The sequence below is a fragment of the Schistocerca americana genome, chromosome 4 (genome assembly GCF_021461395.2).
Source record: "Schistocerca americana isolate TAMUIC-IGC-003095 chromosome 4, iqSchAmer2.1, whole genome shotgun sequence".
NCBI classification, from domain to species: Eukaryota; Metazoa; Arthropoda; class Insecta; order Orthoptera; family Acrididae; genus Schistocerca; species Schistocerca americana.
This window is the reverse complement of record NC_060122.1, coordinates 424482194-424496858: the sequence shown is the minus strand read 5'-3', so window position 1 is coordinate 424496858 and position 14665 is coordinate 424482194. Positions and strand designations below refer to the sequence as shown.

The window sequence follows — 14665 nt, the reverse complement described above, 5'->3', positions numbered from 1 at the left end:
ACAATCCCACCTGAAGGAGGTAAGATAGTAAAGGCATGTTGCTGAGAAGCAATATCCTTTCATAAGCTCTTTGAAAGAATCCAGTAAAAGCAGCCACTGGATTTGTGAAGCTTCATTCCACACATATGAACTATGACCATGTCATGTTGCAAAAACAAAGACACATGTTTAGGAGCCTCAACTTCTGGCCCATCTTTCCACTGGTCAACGGGCAGCTATATCCGCCAATGAATCATTCCCCAACTATCTTCCCAAAGAGGTAAACTGTTGAGTCCTAAGTGAATTATTCAAGAGGATATACTTGTGCACATAACTTGAAAAAGAGTATCCTGAGAAGACACATACAGGTAAATTTCCACAAAGTTTCATCACATTCACAAAACTTTCAAAGTGACTCTTGTAAAGAAGCTAAAAAAAAAGGAAGAAAATGAGGAAGGGGACAGAGGCTCACACTGCTCCAGAGGAGTTGGATCAACAGCCCACAGTTATTGAATTCTTTTTTCTTCTCTTTATGTAAGCACATGTAAGTAAACATCTGCTGTTCATAAGTCTGTACTTAATGTGAGCATTAATATGTTCACTACCATGAGGCTGCAACCGGCCCAGCAGACCTGCCTGGTGTGGGGTGAGATCCGGAGACCTTGCCGGCCAAGGTAGGGTTTGGCATGCATGAAGACAAGCAGTAGAGACTATCAACATATACAAGCAGGCATAATCTTGCTGAAATGTAAGCCCGGGATGGCTTGCCATGAATGGCAACAAAACGGGCACAGAACATTGTCGACGTTCTGCTGTGTTGTAAGGGTGCCACGGATGACAACCAAAGGGGTCTTCCTATAAAATGAAATGTCACCTGAAACCAACACTCTGGTTATCGAGCCATTTGGCAGGCAACAGTCAAGTTTGGTATCCCACGGCTGTTCGATGTATCTCCGACACACCTTCAATGGACACTGGGAGATCAATTCAAAGTGGTACTCATCACATAGGGCAATTCTACTCCAGTCAATGAGATTCCATGCCAAATGTGCCCGATACCAATGCAGTCTTATTGTACAGAGGTTAATGGCTGTCAGTGCAAGGGGTGTCATGCCAAGCCCACTTTCTGTAAGCCAACTATTAATGGTCCTTGTGGTCACTGAACCACCAGTTGCATGTCAGATTGACAATAATGATAAATCTAGGGATCTGAGTGCCTCTCTGACAATTACTCAATCCTCACATTCTGTTGTCTCTTTGGGTCAGTCGATTCTGTCCTGACACTGTGTTCAGCCATGGTTCACCTGTTCCAGCATGGTCAAATAGTGGCATCGCTTCTATTCAAGTGTCAAGCGATTCACCAATTACTCCTACCAGCTTCTTTGAGCCCAACTATATGTCCCCTCTCAAATGCTCACATCTGCATATACTGTTTGGCATAGTAGCTGTCCAACAGAGTACACAGAATGAAATTTGTAAAACTTTATGCCTTGGTATTGACATGTCCCCTGTTTACTATCCTTGCCAGCTGTGTGGTGAAACTGTGCTGCAGTGTCTCACATTAAACCCGCAGCTGCCACAGTTTACAATTTTGTATTTTCCATAGATGAATATCAATTAGAGACCAATTTGCATAACTCCTTTGGGGAGTGTCTTTTTTTTCCTCCTCATAGTGAATGATTAAAGCTTACATATTTAAAACAGTAAGGATGATTACAAATAATTTTTACTATGTCATTACCTTGTAACCTTGATGCATTACACTGACATCCTGTAATGCTTTCTCCTGTCTGACCCGTATCAGCAACTGTAAACTGCTATATTCTTCATTATTTGCCACATCCTGTTGAGGTTTCTCCATACCCTAAATTTGGGAAAAACAAAGTATTAAAACTATTTACAAACATTGTTTGACCACAAATTATCCATTTATGACCTTCAAATAGATGTCTGCCATTTATTTATTTCTACAGAAATGCAAGAGAGAGATGTAATTTTTACAGGCTTCACCTTTCTCAAATCGCTGGCTTCTGCAAACACCTATTTATACCAGGCAATTCGAATATTTACTTTCATCAGTAACAGTTTCTTTTACCCATATTTTGACTCATTGAACATTATTCAAAGATGAAAACTCCATTGTGGTGATTTATTGCACAGACAAAAGCAATACTGAGACAAAATAATCATAGCTCTTTAAATTTTTAATTTAGGATTTGAAGTTAAGTTATAATTAGATAAACTGTTTTCATAGTACTTATGTTACATGATTTAGTTAATAATATATATGTCAATTGATGCTGCAAAGAAATTCAATAATGGAGTAGAAAGTGTTGGCCACTAATAAATCAGTTAAGCTTCTCAAACTGCACTTCATTAGTAGCTACACTTTTTGTAATGGATGGCAAACTATTGACAGTGTGTGTACCTGAATAACTAACATCTATCTGGACCAATGAAAGTGACTCTGTGAATATTGTTTTTATCCCTGGTATTCGTTTATGTAAACTAAGCTGTTGGATTGAAAAAGAGATATATCACTAACAACAAATTTCATTAATGAATAAATATACTGAGAAGCACCAGACAGTGTATCCAGTTCTTTGAACAGGCTTCTACAGGATATTCTTGAATTCACAACACAAATGAATCATATTACATGCTTTTTGGACCCAGAGAACGCTAGCTAAGTACTCATTATAGTCATAATATACTACAATTTAGCGGAGATTACCATAATTTATAAGTTCTTAACATGTCTAATATACTCAGAGGTTCCTTGAGAGATAAATCAGGTTTTGGGAAAGTAAGTGACACCAGTGAAGTCAGTAGTCCTTTTTGTTTTCTCACACACCAGAAAACCCCAGTTGTAAAATAGAACTACTGTTGATGGAATGAGAGCTAGAATTAGTTATGGGGATTTGGTTGTTCCCAGAAACTGATATTGTATACAGTGGTACTTCTACACTACACAACATGTAAATATAGAAAAATAAGTACTGTACTTACTACCCACAAAAATTTGCTCTGATCCCATATGACACTGTATGTTGCAGGAAGAAACATGTAGCTGCTACTGTTGTATGGAAGTTGTATGAAATTTGCTTATCTTATCTTTTGTTTGCATCTTTTAAAACCACGTAAACACATGAATGTTTAAAGGTCATTTCTAGTTTGAAATCTTTGCTTTCTGCATATCCCTCTCAGAAATCAGAAAAAGGTCAAAACTTAGAAGCAATGTGCTGATATTAACATGTATTTCATTCGCAACTGAAATATTTACCTTGTACACCATTCCAACTGGTAGACTGTTGCCTAAGGCAATTTCAAAATTACAAGCAATCTGCATGCTCATCTTCATTCAAAACAATAATCATGTGCATCAAATGTCCACAGTCTCTGTCTACTGCTACTCTTCATCTGCTATCATTAAACTGAGTGAATCCTATCAACTCCTTACTACACCAACACAGAAAAAGCAGTCTTCTTCTGAATTGATGGAATTTACATTAACCATTACATCACAAAAACTTCCCTACAGTGAATGGAAATTTATTCTATGTTCCTATCTTTCTTTACATATGTTTAGCTGATCTATAAATGTACCAGAACCTGTTTGCATTAGCGTTTCTCAGCACAAAATATGGCAACTCATGGTAACTCTACAAAAGTTTATGTTGGGGCAAGACTTTCAAGCAACAGCATGATCTGTGTGGCATACTACAAGGCAGCTTCACAGTATAGTTAATCCCTCCTTAAGTTTGTTGTAAGTAATCCACTGCAGTTCTAAAGGAACAATGATGTATATAATTACAACAGAAGGAATAAATGACATTCATTACTCCATATTAAGGTTGTCCTTAGCATGAAAAGGTGTGCACAATGCCAAAATTTACCCAGTGATGTAAAATGTCAAACAGACAGCAAATTAAAATTTAAAGACAAATCGAAAAATTCTCTCTTTGACAACTCCTTCTATTCTGGAGGCGAATTTCTGTTATTGTAATGTGTAAAAGGTGGAAGATACAAAGTACTAACTCACATCAGTAGCTTTATTTTTAGCAATTTTTACAAATAAATTTGCAATGTTAATGTTCCACATCATTACGATTTATCACGCAAATGATCCATGGAACACTTCCAGTGAAGCAAGCCTTGCATGTTACTTTATATCATTTTTAAGGTCTAGTATCCCGTTGCAATTCTAGTAACTGGAGAGGGAACACTAACTCATTCGGTGGAGAAAAGAAATAATTTTGTCATAATTATGGAACTCTCCTAATATTTGTAAGTAGTAGTTCAGAGAAACCATGAAAATCACAGATCAATGTTATGATGATAAGAATTCCAGAGTCAAAAACAATAAACAAAACTGGACTACCTGCTCATCAGCTTCGAGGTAATGGTTGCCCTTTGCCCCTCCCCCCACCTTTTTTTTTTTTTTAATATCACTATAGCTATAAGGCTATTTGAACGTTGCTTCTCCAGAATGCAAGTCTTAAAATACCCAATTTGCTGCTTTCCCTCTTTTTCTCCCAAGTTTAGAATTTTTTTTTACTCTAAGTTTCCTAATCTGTCCATGGGGATATTGCTCATCTCAGGGATTATATGTTAGCAAGAACAGAGGCCAATTTACAACTCAGTGGATGAAAGGACTTCTAATTGTGCATATAAATCTGATACTAACTGACTGATAAGACAATTTTTTTTTTATTTTTATTTACTTGTAATTTCATTTTGAACTAATATCTCTGATGGAGAAAAAAAAAGTATTTTTTTTACAACTTACAACTTTCAAGTATCCAAAAATTAAGAATATTTATTTCTATTTTATGCATGCATCAGCAACATTCTCTAATGAAATTTTCACCATAAGAACAAGGTACACTCAAGTAATGCAAAGAACCTAATCTGATACTCATTTTTCTTGTCTTGAAGACAAAGTTTACATTTAATTCCATAAAATTTCATTTTATATAGAATATATTTCGGTAAAAACAATAAAATCCAAGCAGTACAATAGCTCATTGCACCAAGATACTTCTCCCTGCAAAACTGTTGATATTTGTATTTTGTTTACACAGTACTTAATAATCACTAAAATTTACTGTGGCATTGTTTATATATCCTACATGTAAAAAGTCTGCCAACCTATAGGAGACTTAGTCTACCAAACCTACATCTATTACAGAACGAAAGTCTTGTCTTCAAGTTTCATTACTTATTTTTACGTACTTTATTATAGCCAGATGAAGTGGTTGGTCTGATGTATTTTGTTAAAGTCTGCTACTCTGTCTACAACAGATTTATCTTCAATAATCTACACAAATTTTGATTTTCTCTAGGTTGATTAAAAAACATTTTTTCTAGAAATGAAACAATGGTTTTCCAAATGTTACGAAAGAATTTTATTTGTACAAAATCACAGTCATTATTTTCTTCTCCGGAAAATTCTCCAACAGAAAGCAAATTTTATTGGTTCATCTGTCAACTCCTTGAATGCTAAGTCAGTCCAGAACTATAGCAAACACATAACAAAACATTTAAAAAAAAAAAAACTTTTATGTACATTTTTTAGTTCTTTTGATTGCAAACAATATGAAACATTAATAGGTCTAGGCCACATTGTCTTTATATCTTGATACTACATATCTAGGGAAAAGCCGCTAACAAACGAACACGAAACATAAGCACTTTTACGGAATTACAAAAAATAAGGAAGTAATAAACATGAAAGATGTACCATTCTCATTTAAGAGATAACTTCAATAAAGTGCTGGCTATAACAACAAGATTAAAAAGAGTGATTCTAAACTTACAGGGATAAAAGAACCAAACAATTTGATTACAAATAACGAAATGAGACACTAGCAAAGAAACAAGTTACAATAAGCAGACAACATATTACGCTTTCTAAAAAAACACTTGAGTGCAAAGTTTTTACACTTTATCGTTATGAAACAGGCCAAATTTGTTTGTCATCAATATGAAGCAAACAGCAGACTGTTGTAATCTACTCATTAAGAGGTATAATCTTACATTAAAAGTTCAACACCACAAGGCAAGTGTGTGTTATATGAGGCAATCTAACCAACAATGTTCAAATACACTGACTTTATTCTGACATTATCTGAGAGTGAGAACACTCAGCAACTTCTGATAAAGATTACACGTAATTTCAAACCTTTAAAAACATTTCTCTCACTGAAATCCTCCACAAAGTGATGAAAGGAAAAAATTTATTTCTTTACTACATTTTCAATGTTCATATAGTCAATGCTTCAATGTTCATATAGTCAAACTTCAGCATCACACATAACATTTTAATTTATTACTTCTTTATTAAATATTCCACTTGCACCACTCTTTGCAGACAGTATTGACATATACCACTGAATGTACCTGCCAAATTATATCATTATACAACAAAAAGTTCACGAGATATGATGTCAAACAATTAAATGTGTGCGAAACTAGCTTTAGCTTAATTTGGAGCCCGAATTTCCCAGTTTATATTTATTGAATGTTTCATAATGACAGCACTTACAGAGTTCCAACCAATTTTAAGCACAATTTCAAACCTTTCCTAAACTTTTTCTCACTTACATGCTTAAAGGCAAATATTTAACACATTAATTCATTTGTTAAGTTATCAGACATTTGTAGCTGCTTTATACAAGGGTTTGTTTCTTTAAAGAATAGAGTATTTACTGGTATGTTTACGCTCACTCTTCTTTGGTATATAGACAGCACTTCATTGAAGTTGTCTCTCATATGAGAATGGCGTGTCTTTCTTATTTATTACTTCCCAATTTTTGCAATCTCGTAAAACTGACTGCGGTTCACATTCATCAGATAGTACTATGTAAGGAGGGAAAAGCCACTAACATATGCATACGATGCAGTCTAACCCTACTATTTAAGTTGACACTATGTCTTTATCATGTTTATATGTCATTACTTTTTGTACATTACTTTACCCTGAAATATATTACCTAAATAAATTTTCTGCTTCTGCTTGATTCTCCAGATCTGAGGATGGTTGCATGAAAAACCAAAACTAGTTTCCAAATTTAATTTTTTATACTATTTGCAACCTCGACAAATAAAAATTTTCGCATAAAGTTATCATCATCATCAATATTATTTTAATACTGAAGATCACTTATCTCTTTTTCTCAATCTCAAGTTTTACTATACATATGCAGTATAAAGCGGAAGTGCTGAGTTGTTAGTAGGCACATGCAAACAGAATACAACTTTCTAGCTTCCGGAGTTGGAATGGTTGTGGTGGGGGTAGTGACGAATGGATGGGTAAAGGCATACAGGGAGAGGAAGGTGAGAGTCAGGGAGAAGAACTGTGGCTCTGAGGAAGGCAGCTGCTTTGCTGGCCAGGAACGTAGGAAGGGAGTGGTGGCAGGTATATGGGCCCCGCATGTAAATGTACAACAGTAGGGGCTGGTGGGGAGTGGTGCACACTAAAGGCAGGATGGGGACATGAACTGGGAAGGGGTGACAGGATGGAGGAAGGGGAAACTGTCGGGTGGAGGGTGCAGGGACAGTGGGTTAGCTGAGATTGAGACTAGGGTAATTACAGGAACAGAGGGATGTGTTGTTAGGGTAACTCTTATCTACATAGGTCAAAGAAGCTGAGGGTGGCGGGAAGGATCAAGATGGCCCAGGTGGTGAAGCATCTATTGAAACTGAGCTTGTTACGCTCAGCATCATGTTGTGCCACCAGGTGGTCAACTTTATTATTGGCAACGACTTGGCAGTGGCCATTCATAAAGGTGGATAGCTGGTTGGTAATTGTATTGTAGTCTTTGCAGCAGAGTTGGTATGTGACACGGCTGCTTTCACAGATAGACTGGTCTCTGATGGAGTACAGGGGTATGATACTGGTGGAAAGGGATTGGGAATGGGAGCGACATTGGGATGGACTAGGATGATGTATAGGTTGGGTGGGCAACAGAACACCCCTTTAGGAGAGGTAGGAAGGATCATGGGTAGAATGTCCTGCACTTCAGGCCAGGATGAGAGATAATCAAAACTCTGTTCCGGTGTACAGTAATACTGGGTGACAAGGAGTCACTTCTTTGTAGCTGATTCTTGGGGTTGGTGGGAATGGCACAAGAAATCTGCTTGTAGACTAGGTTAGGAAGGGCTCTTACCTGTCTGTGTAGGTCATCATGAGACCCTAAGCATACTGGGCAAGGAAGTTCTCATCACTGCAGGCACACCATCCATGAGTGACTAGGCAGCATGGGTGGAATTTTTTGGTGTGGAAGGGATGGCGGCTGTTAAAATGCAGGTGCTGTTGGTGGTTAGTGGGTCTAACGTGGATAGAGGTGTGGACAGAACCATCAGAGAGGTGGAGGTCAGCATCCAGGAAGGCAGCACGTTGGATACAGGACAACCAAGTGAAGCAGATGTTGAGGTGTTGAGATTTTGAAGTAATGTGGATGGGTGTATCGGTTCTGAGTCCAGATCATGAAGATATCACCAACGACTCTCAATCAGACTATGAATTTGGATTTTGCAAGACTAGGAAGGTTTCCTCTAGCGACAGGTTGGCATAGGAAGTTGACATGCAGGTGCCAATGGCTATGCTGTGAATTTACTTGTATACCTCCCCTTCAAAGTCAAAGTAGTTGGTAAGGTGTTTGGAATCTGGATTATGTTGGGAGTGGTAGTGTTCAATGGTAGCAAGGCCATGAGCATGAGGGATGTTCGAGTATAGCAAGGTGGCATCAACACTTACAAGAAGGGATCCAGGCAGTAAAGGGGTGGGGATGTTGGAAACACAGTGAACGAATTAGATAGCAGCTTTGATGCAGGGGGCTAGGTTCCGGGTAACTGGTTGGAGGTGTTGATCAACAAAAGTGGAAACTCTTTCAGTGGGAGTACAACAGCCACCTACAATGGGGCATCCAGGATTGTTGGGTTTGTGGATTTTGGAAAGCATGTAAAAGGCAGGTGTAGGTGTGTGTTGTGTTGCAGGTTTGAGGAGGGAGACATACTCAGAGGAGAGGTTCTGGGAAGGGCCTATGGATTTCAGTAAGGACTAGAAGTCATGTTGGACTTCTGGGATGTGATCACTGGCAGAGCTTGTAGGTGTTAGCAGAGATCTTCCTTCAAGTAGCCACTATGACTCATCACAACAGCAGTGGATCACTTGTGTGCAATGAGGATTATTAGCATAAGATCTGTTTTCACATTGTGTACAGCTGTCCTTTCTTCTGCTAAAAGATTAGTGTTCTTAGGAAGGGCCCTGGGGAAGACCAAAAACATATTTCCCAAGCCATATCCTAACACACTGTTAATCTTCCCACCAATCCAAAAATCACCTAAAAAAGGAGAAGTCCCGTCACCATTCAATATCACCCTGGACTGGAACAGCTGAACCATATCCTTCACCCCGTATCCCTAAGGCAGACAAAGGGCTGCGCAGTCTGAGGTGCCTTGCCACAGTTCGAGTGGCTTTACCCCCGTCAGAGGTTCGAGTCCTCCCTTAGGTGTGTGTGTGTGTGTGTGTGTGTGTGTGTGTGTGTGTGTGTGTGTTGTCCTTAGAATAAATTAGTATAAATTAGATTAAGTAGTGTGTAAGCCTAGGGACCAATGACCTCAGCAGTTTCGTCCCATAGTAACTTTTGCAGACAAAGACACAAGACCTGCCCAATCCACCGAACCAGCACCTCTGATTCCACCCCATCCTATACCAACTCTGATGTAAATACTGCACAGCTTTTAACGACAATATGGCTACAAACTAGCTGTCCACCACGAAGACTGGCCACCGGCAAACTGTTGCCAACAACCAAGTTGACCAGCCAGTGGCACAACATGCAGGTGGGCAAAACATTCTCAATTTCAATGGCTGCTTCACAACTTTGACTATCTGGATCCATCCCTCCACCATCAGCTTCACTGAACTATAAGTACAATGGCGGGAGTTATACTTACGACACATCCTCCACTCCTGCAATCATTCTGGCCTCAACCTCAGGTAACCCACTGTTCCTGAATCCTTCACTTGACACTTCCCCTTCCTCCATTCTGTCACCCCCTCCAAATTCATGTTCCCATCCTGCTTTCAGCATGCACAGCTTCCCATCAACCCCTACAATCGTGCATTTCGTGCTGACCCCATATACCTGCTACCCCTCTGAGATGCTAGCCACTCACCCATAGGCCCTCACTCTGCCTCCCTACCTCATGCCTCCCTCGCCCTCTCTCCATTCAACACTACCGCAACCACAACCAGTCCTAAACATATAACTAAATTTAATACAGGGTCCTGAATCTCCTTAGAAGTACCTAACACAAAACTGCAGGTTTCCGAAAACTCTACTAAAGGCACATGTCTACTAGCCAGTAAACTTCCATAAGTTGCTTGCTGAATCTACTTCTGCAAGTTATCTGACTTGAAAACACATTCAGCAAGTCGACTTCCGCAAGTACCATCAACTTCCAGTTTCTTGTGTCTTGTTGCAAGTACTTGACAAACTTACCACTTGCTGGAAGTTTTTCTCAAACTTGCAGAAGTTTTGTGTGTTCAATACCAGTACAACAATGTGAAAAGAACAGTGGCACAAAGAAAGATGAACTGAAACAAGTGTATGGTACCACGGGAACCCATAAACAAACACTATGTGATAAAAGTATCCAGATACCACACCAAAAACATATGTTTTTCATATTAGGTGCATTGTGCTGCCACCTACTGCCAGGTACTCCATATCAGCGACATCAGTAGGCTCTGCGGAACTCACAGACTTCGAACATGGTCAGGTGATTGAGTGTCACTAATGTCGTACGTCTGAAGGTGAGATTTCCACACTCCTAAACATCCATAGGTCCACTGTTTCTGATGCCATAGTGAAGTGGAAAAGTGAAGGGATACGTACAGCACAAATCGTACAGGCTGACCTTGTCTGCTGACTGACAGAGACCGCTGACAGTTGAAGAGGGTCATAATATGTAATAGGCGAAGGTCATAATATGTAATAGGCAGACATCTATCCTGACCCCACACAGGAATTCCAAACTGCATCATGATACACTGCAAGCACTGTGACAGTTAGGTGGGAGGTGAGAAAACTTGGATTTCATGGTTGAGCAGCTGCTCATAAGCCACACATCATGCCGGTAAATGCCAAACAACGCCTTGCTTGATGTAAGGAGCTTAAACTTTGGAGAATTGAACAGTGGAAAAATGTTGTGTGGAGTGATGAATCACGGTACACAATGTGGCGATCTGATTGTGAACGCCTGGTTAACGTCCATCTGCCAGCGTGTGTAGTGCCAACAGTAAAATTCAGAGGCAGCGGTGTTATGGTGTGGTGTGGTCATGTTTTTCATGGAGAGGACTTGCACCCTGTTGTTTTGCATGGTACTATCACAGCACAGGCCTACATTGATGTTTTAAGCACCTTCTACTTCCCACTATTGAAGAGCAATTCAGAGATGGTAACTGCATCTTTCAACATGATCGAGCACCTGTTCATAATGCACAGCCTGTGGCGAAGTGGACACACGACAATAACATGCCTGTAATGGACGAGCCTGCACACAATCCTGACCCGAGCCTTATAGAACACCTTTGGGATGTTTTGGAACGCCAACTTCGTACCATGCCTCACCGACCAACATCGATACCTCTCCTCAGCGCAGCACCCCTTGAAGAATGGGCTGCCATTCCCCAAAATGGCACCTGATTGAACATATGACTGCGAGAGTGGAAGCTGTCATCAAGGCTAAGGGTGGACCAACATTATATTGAACTCCAGCATTATCAACGGAGGGCGCCACAAATTTTAAGTCATTTTCAGTCAGATGTCTGGATACTTTTTATCACATAGTGTATATACTTGGTCATTGCCAGCCAAGGAAGTGCAAAAAATTTAACCGATTTCTTTGTTTCACCACAAGAGAAAGCAGAATAGCAGTAGAAATGTCTTTCAATTTCAGTTAATTTTTAATCTTAACATAAACATATCCTTGAGATTGATTTATTATAGAATCTTAGATCATATTCTCAGTGCAAAACATGATGAAGTATCTTGAACAGAATGACCTCCTCAACGCCAACCAGTGCAGATTTTGAAAACATCAATCACGTGAAACCCACCCTTTCTCACATGACACTGAAAGCTTTGGATCACGGCATGATTTCTGAAAATCATCTGACTCAGTATCACACCTACACTTATTACCAAAAGTGTGATCATATGGGGTATCAAGTGAAATTTGTGACTGGATTGAGGACTTTTTGTTGGGGAGGACACAAAATGTTATCTTAGATCGTGAGTCATCATCAGATGTAGAAGTAACTTTGGGTGTGCCCCTGAGAAGTGTGTTGGGACCATTGCTGTTTTTGTTGTATATTAATGACCTTGCAGACAATATTAATAGTAAAATCACATTTATGCAAACAATGCATTTACTTATAATGAAGTACTATCTGAAAGCAGCTGTATAAATATTCAGTCAGATCTCGAGAGATTTCAACATGGTGCAGAGATTGGCAACTTCCTCTAAATGTTCAGAAATGTAAAATTTTTCACTTCACAAAATGAAAAAAACATAGTATCCTATGACTACAATATCAATGAGTCACTGTTGGAATCGGCATACTCATACAAATACCTGGATGTAACACTTTGTAAGGATATGAAATGGAATGACCACAAAAGTTCAGTCGTGGGTAAACCAGGTGGTAGAGATTGGTTTATTGGTAGAATACCGGGAAAGTGCAATCAATCTACACAGGAGACTGCTCACAGATCACTTGTGCAATTAGTTCTAGAATATTGCTCAAGGACAGGGGATATTGAGCATACACAGAGAAGAGCAGCACGAATGGTCACGGGCTTGTTTAATCTGTAGGAGAGTGTCACAGAGATACTGAGGGAACTGAACTGCAAGATTCTTGAACATAGACCTAAACTATCCCGAGAAAGTCTATTAACAAAGTTTCAAGAACCATATTTAAATGATTACTCTAGGAATATACTACAACCCCGTAAATATCGCTCACATGGGGATCATGAGGATAACATTAGAATAGTTACTGCATGCACAGAGGCATTCAAACAATCATTCTTCCCGTGCTCCAAACGCGAATGGAACGGAAAGAAACTCTAGCAACTGGTAAAATGGGACATACCCTCACACTGGTTTGCAGAGTATATATGTAGATGCACATGTTAATGCAGAAACGAAAGTGCATCACGTTAGTAAAAAATAATCTTTGCAAAAATCTAATAGCGTCTAAAAGACAATCTCTGGGTGATCTAGCTTGCAGAATTTTTGTTTCCTGTTTTTTAAAGTATTACATTTGTAATAAAAATAATAAATACTGTTGGTGAAAGTCTAAGAATAATTAAAAGTGATCTCTTGTTGATACAGCTTGCAGAACTTCTGTATCCTAGTTTTGGATATTTTATTGTACAATACAAAAGAGATTTTTGAAAACTGTATACAACACCTACAACATTCTCATAAAGTTTTTAATTTGAGGAAACTCCTTCACTTTAATCATTCAACAGTGTTGCTGGATAAATAAGTGCACTTCTATACCCATTTTTTCCCACCAAAACAGCTCTTTTTTACCTTAACTTATTTATTTTTGTCAAGATTTTTCTCCAATAATAATAATAATAATGCAATAACGATGGCAACTGCTCTGGTTTTTAGCTGTAAATATTCACTTACCGATCACACGACACATCTCTAGTGGAAATACTTCTGCAAACACTTGCAGCAATTTGCTGAAATTAACTAGTCCAAGGGACTTGCAGAAGTAAACTTGCACAAGTTTTTCTTCTAATATCAACAACTCGGCAAGTGCTTGCAGAAGTTACTTGCTAAAATGGCTGTAACCAGAGTAGGCAACTCAAGGTCACATCCACTGTGTGATGTCTACAGGTGCGAAGTGCTGTGATTTGTATGGTTGACAGTTTTGTTGCCATATACACTGTAGCAATGATGGGGGTTAGCTCCTCCAGCTTGTAATACACAACACTGCCGCCCTGTATTATGTATCCACGTGTGGTTTCATTCTTCCACAAAAAAGTGCAATGACTTGTGTTTTGTAGTGAGCAGGAGCAAGGGCATACATATAGTGCTACACCGGTCAGTGTCCATAAAGTGCAACAAAACATTCAAAAACAAATGGAATGTTGAATGGGCTGAAACAGGTTTTTTCCTTGCCTGGCAAACAGTAAAGAAACCAGGAATAATACAAATTTTGTGCAAATAAACTGACAGCAAAAACTTGTGATATTTCAGAATCAACTGTATGGAGTACTAACCGTGTTATAACATTGGAAGAATCTCCAGATGTAAGCATGTGTCTCGATTCTCCAAGGAAGGGATATAAATGAGAACAGAAATCTACAGAATTTCTAAAAAAGTTTGTGCGCAGAACTGTACTTCATTATTAGGGCAGTGGAAAGTATCTGACAGCTAGAAAAACACAGAGTGATCTCTGTGAAAAAATTATTCTGGTGCAGAGACCTCCATTCTTTGTATACCCATCCTTTTTTCCCCCTAACGTAAGTCTTTCCGCTCCCGGGATTGGAATGACTCCTTAACCTCTCCCTTAAAACCCACATCCTTTCGTCTTTCCCTCTCCTTCCCTCTTTCCTGACGATGCAACCGTTGGTTGCGAAAGCTAGAATTT

The 14665-nt window shown here is 39.0% G+C and overlaps 1 protein-coding gene across 1 annotated transcript in view; it reads right to left on the bottom strand.

Annotated features, from left to right (window-relative positions):
* Window positions 1-14665, bottom strand: part of LOC124612395 (ZZ-type zinc finger-containing protein 3) — a 77490-nt gene that overhangs the window by 9374 nt on the left and 53451 nt on the right. The window contains exon 7 of the mRNA XM_047140576.1: window positions 1721-1843. Coding sequence (XP_046996532.1) covers window positions 1721-1843 — 123 coding nt within the window. The remainder of the gene's footprint in view (window positions 1-1720; window positions 1844-14665) is intronic.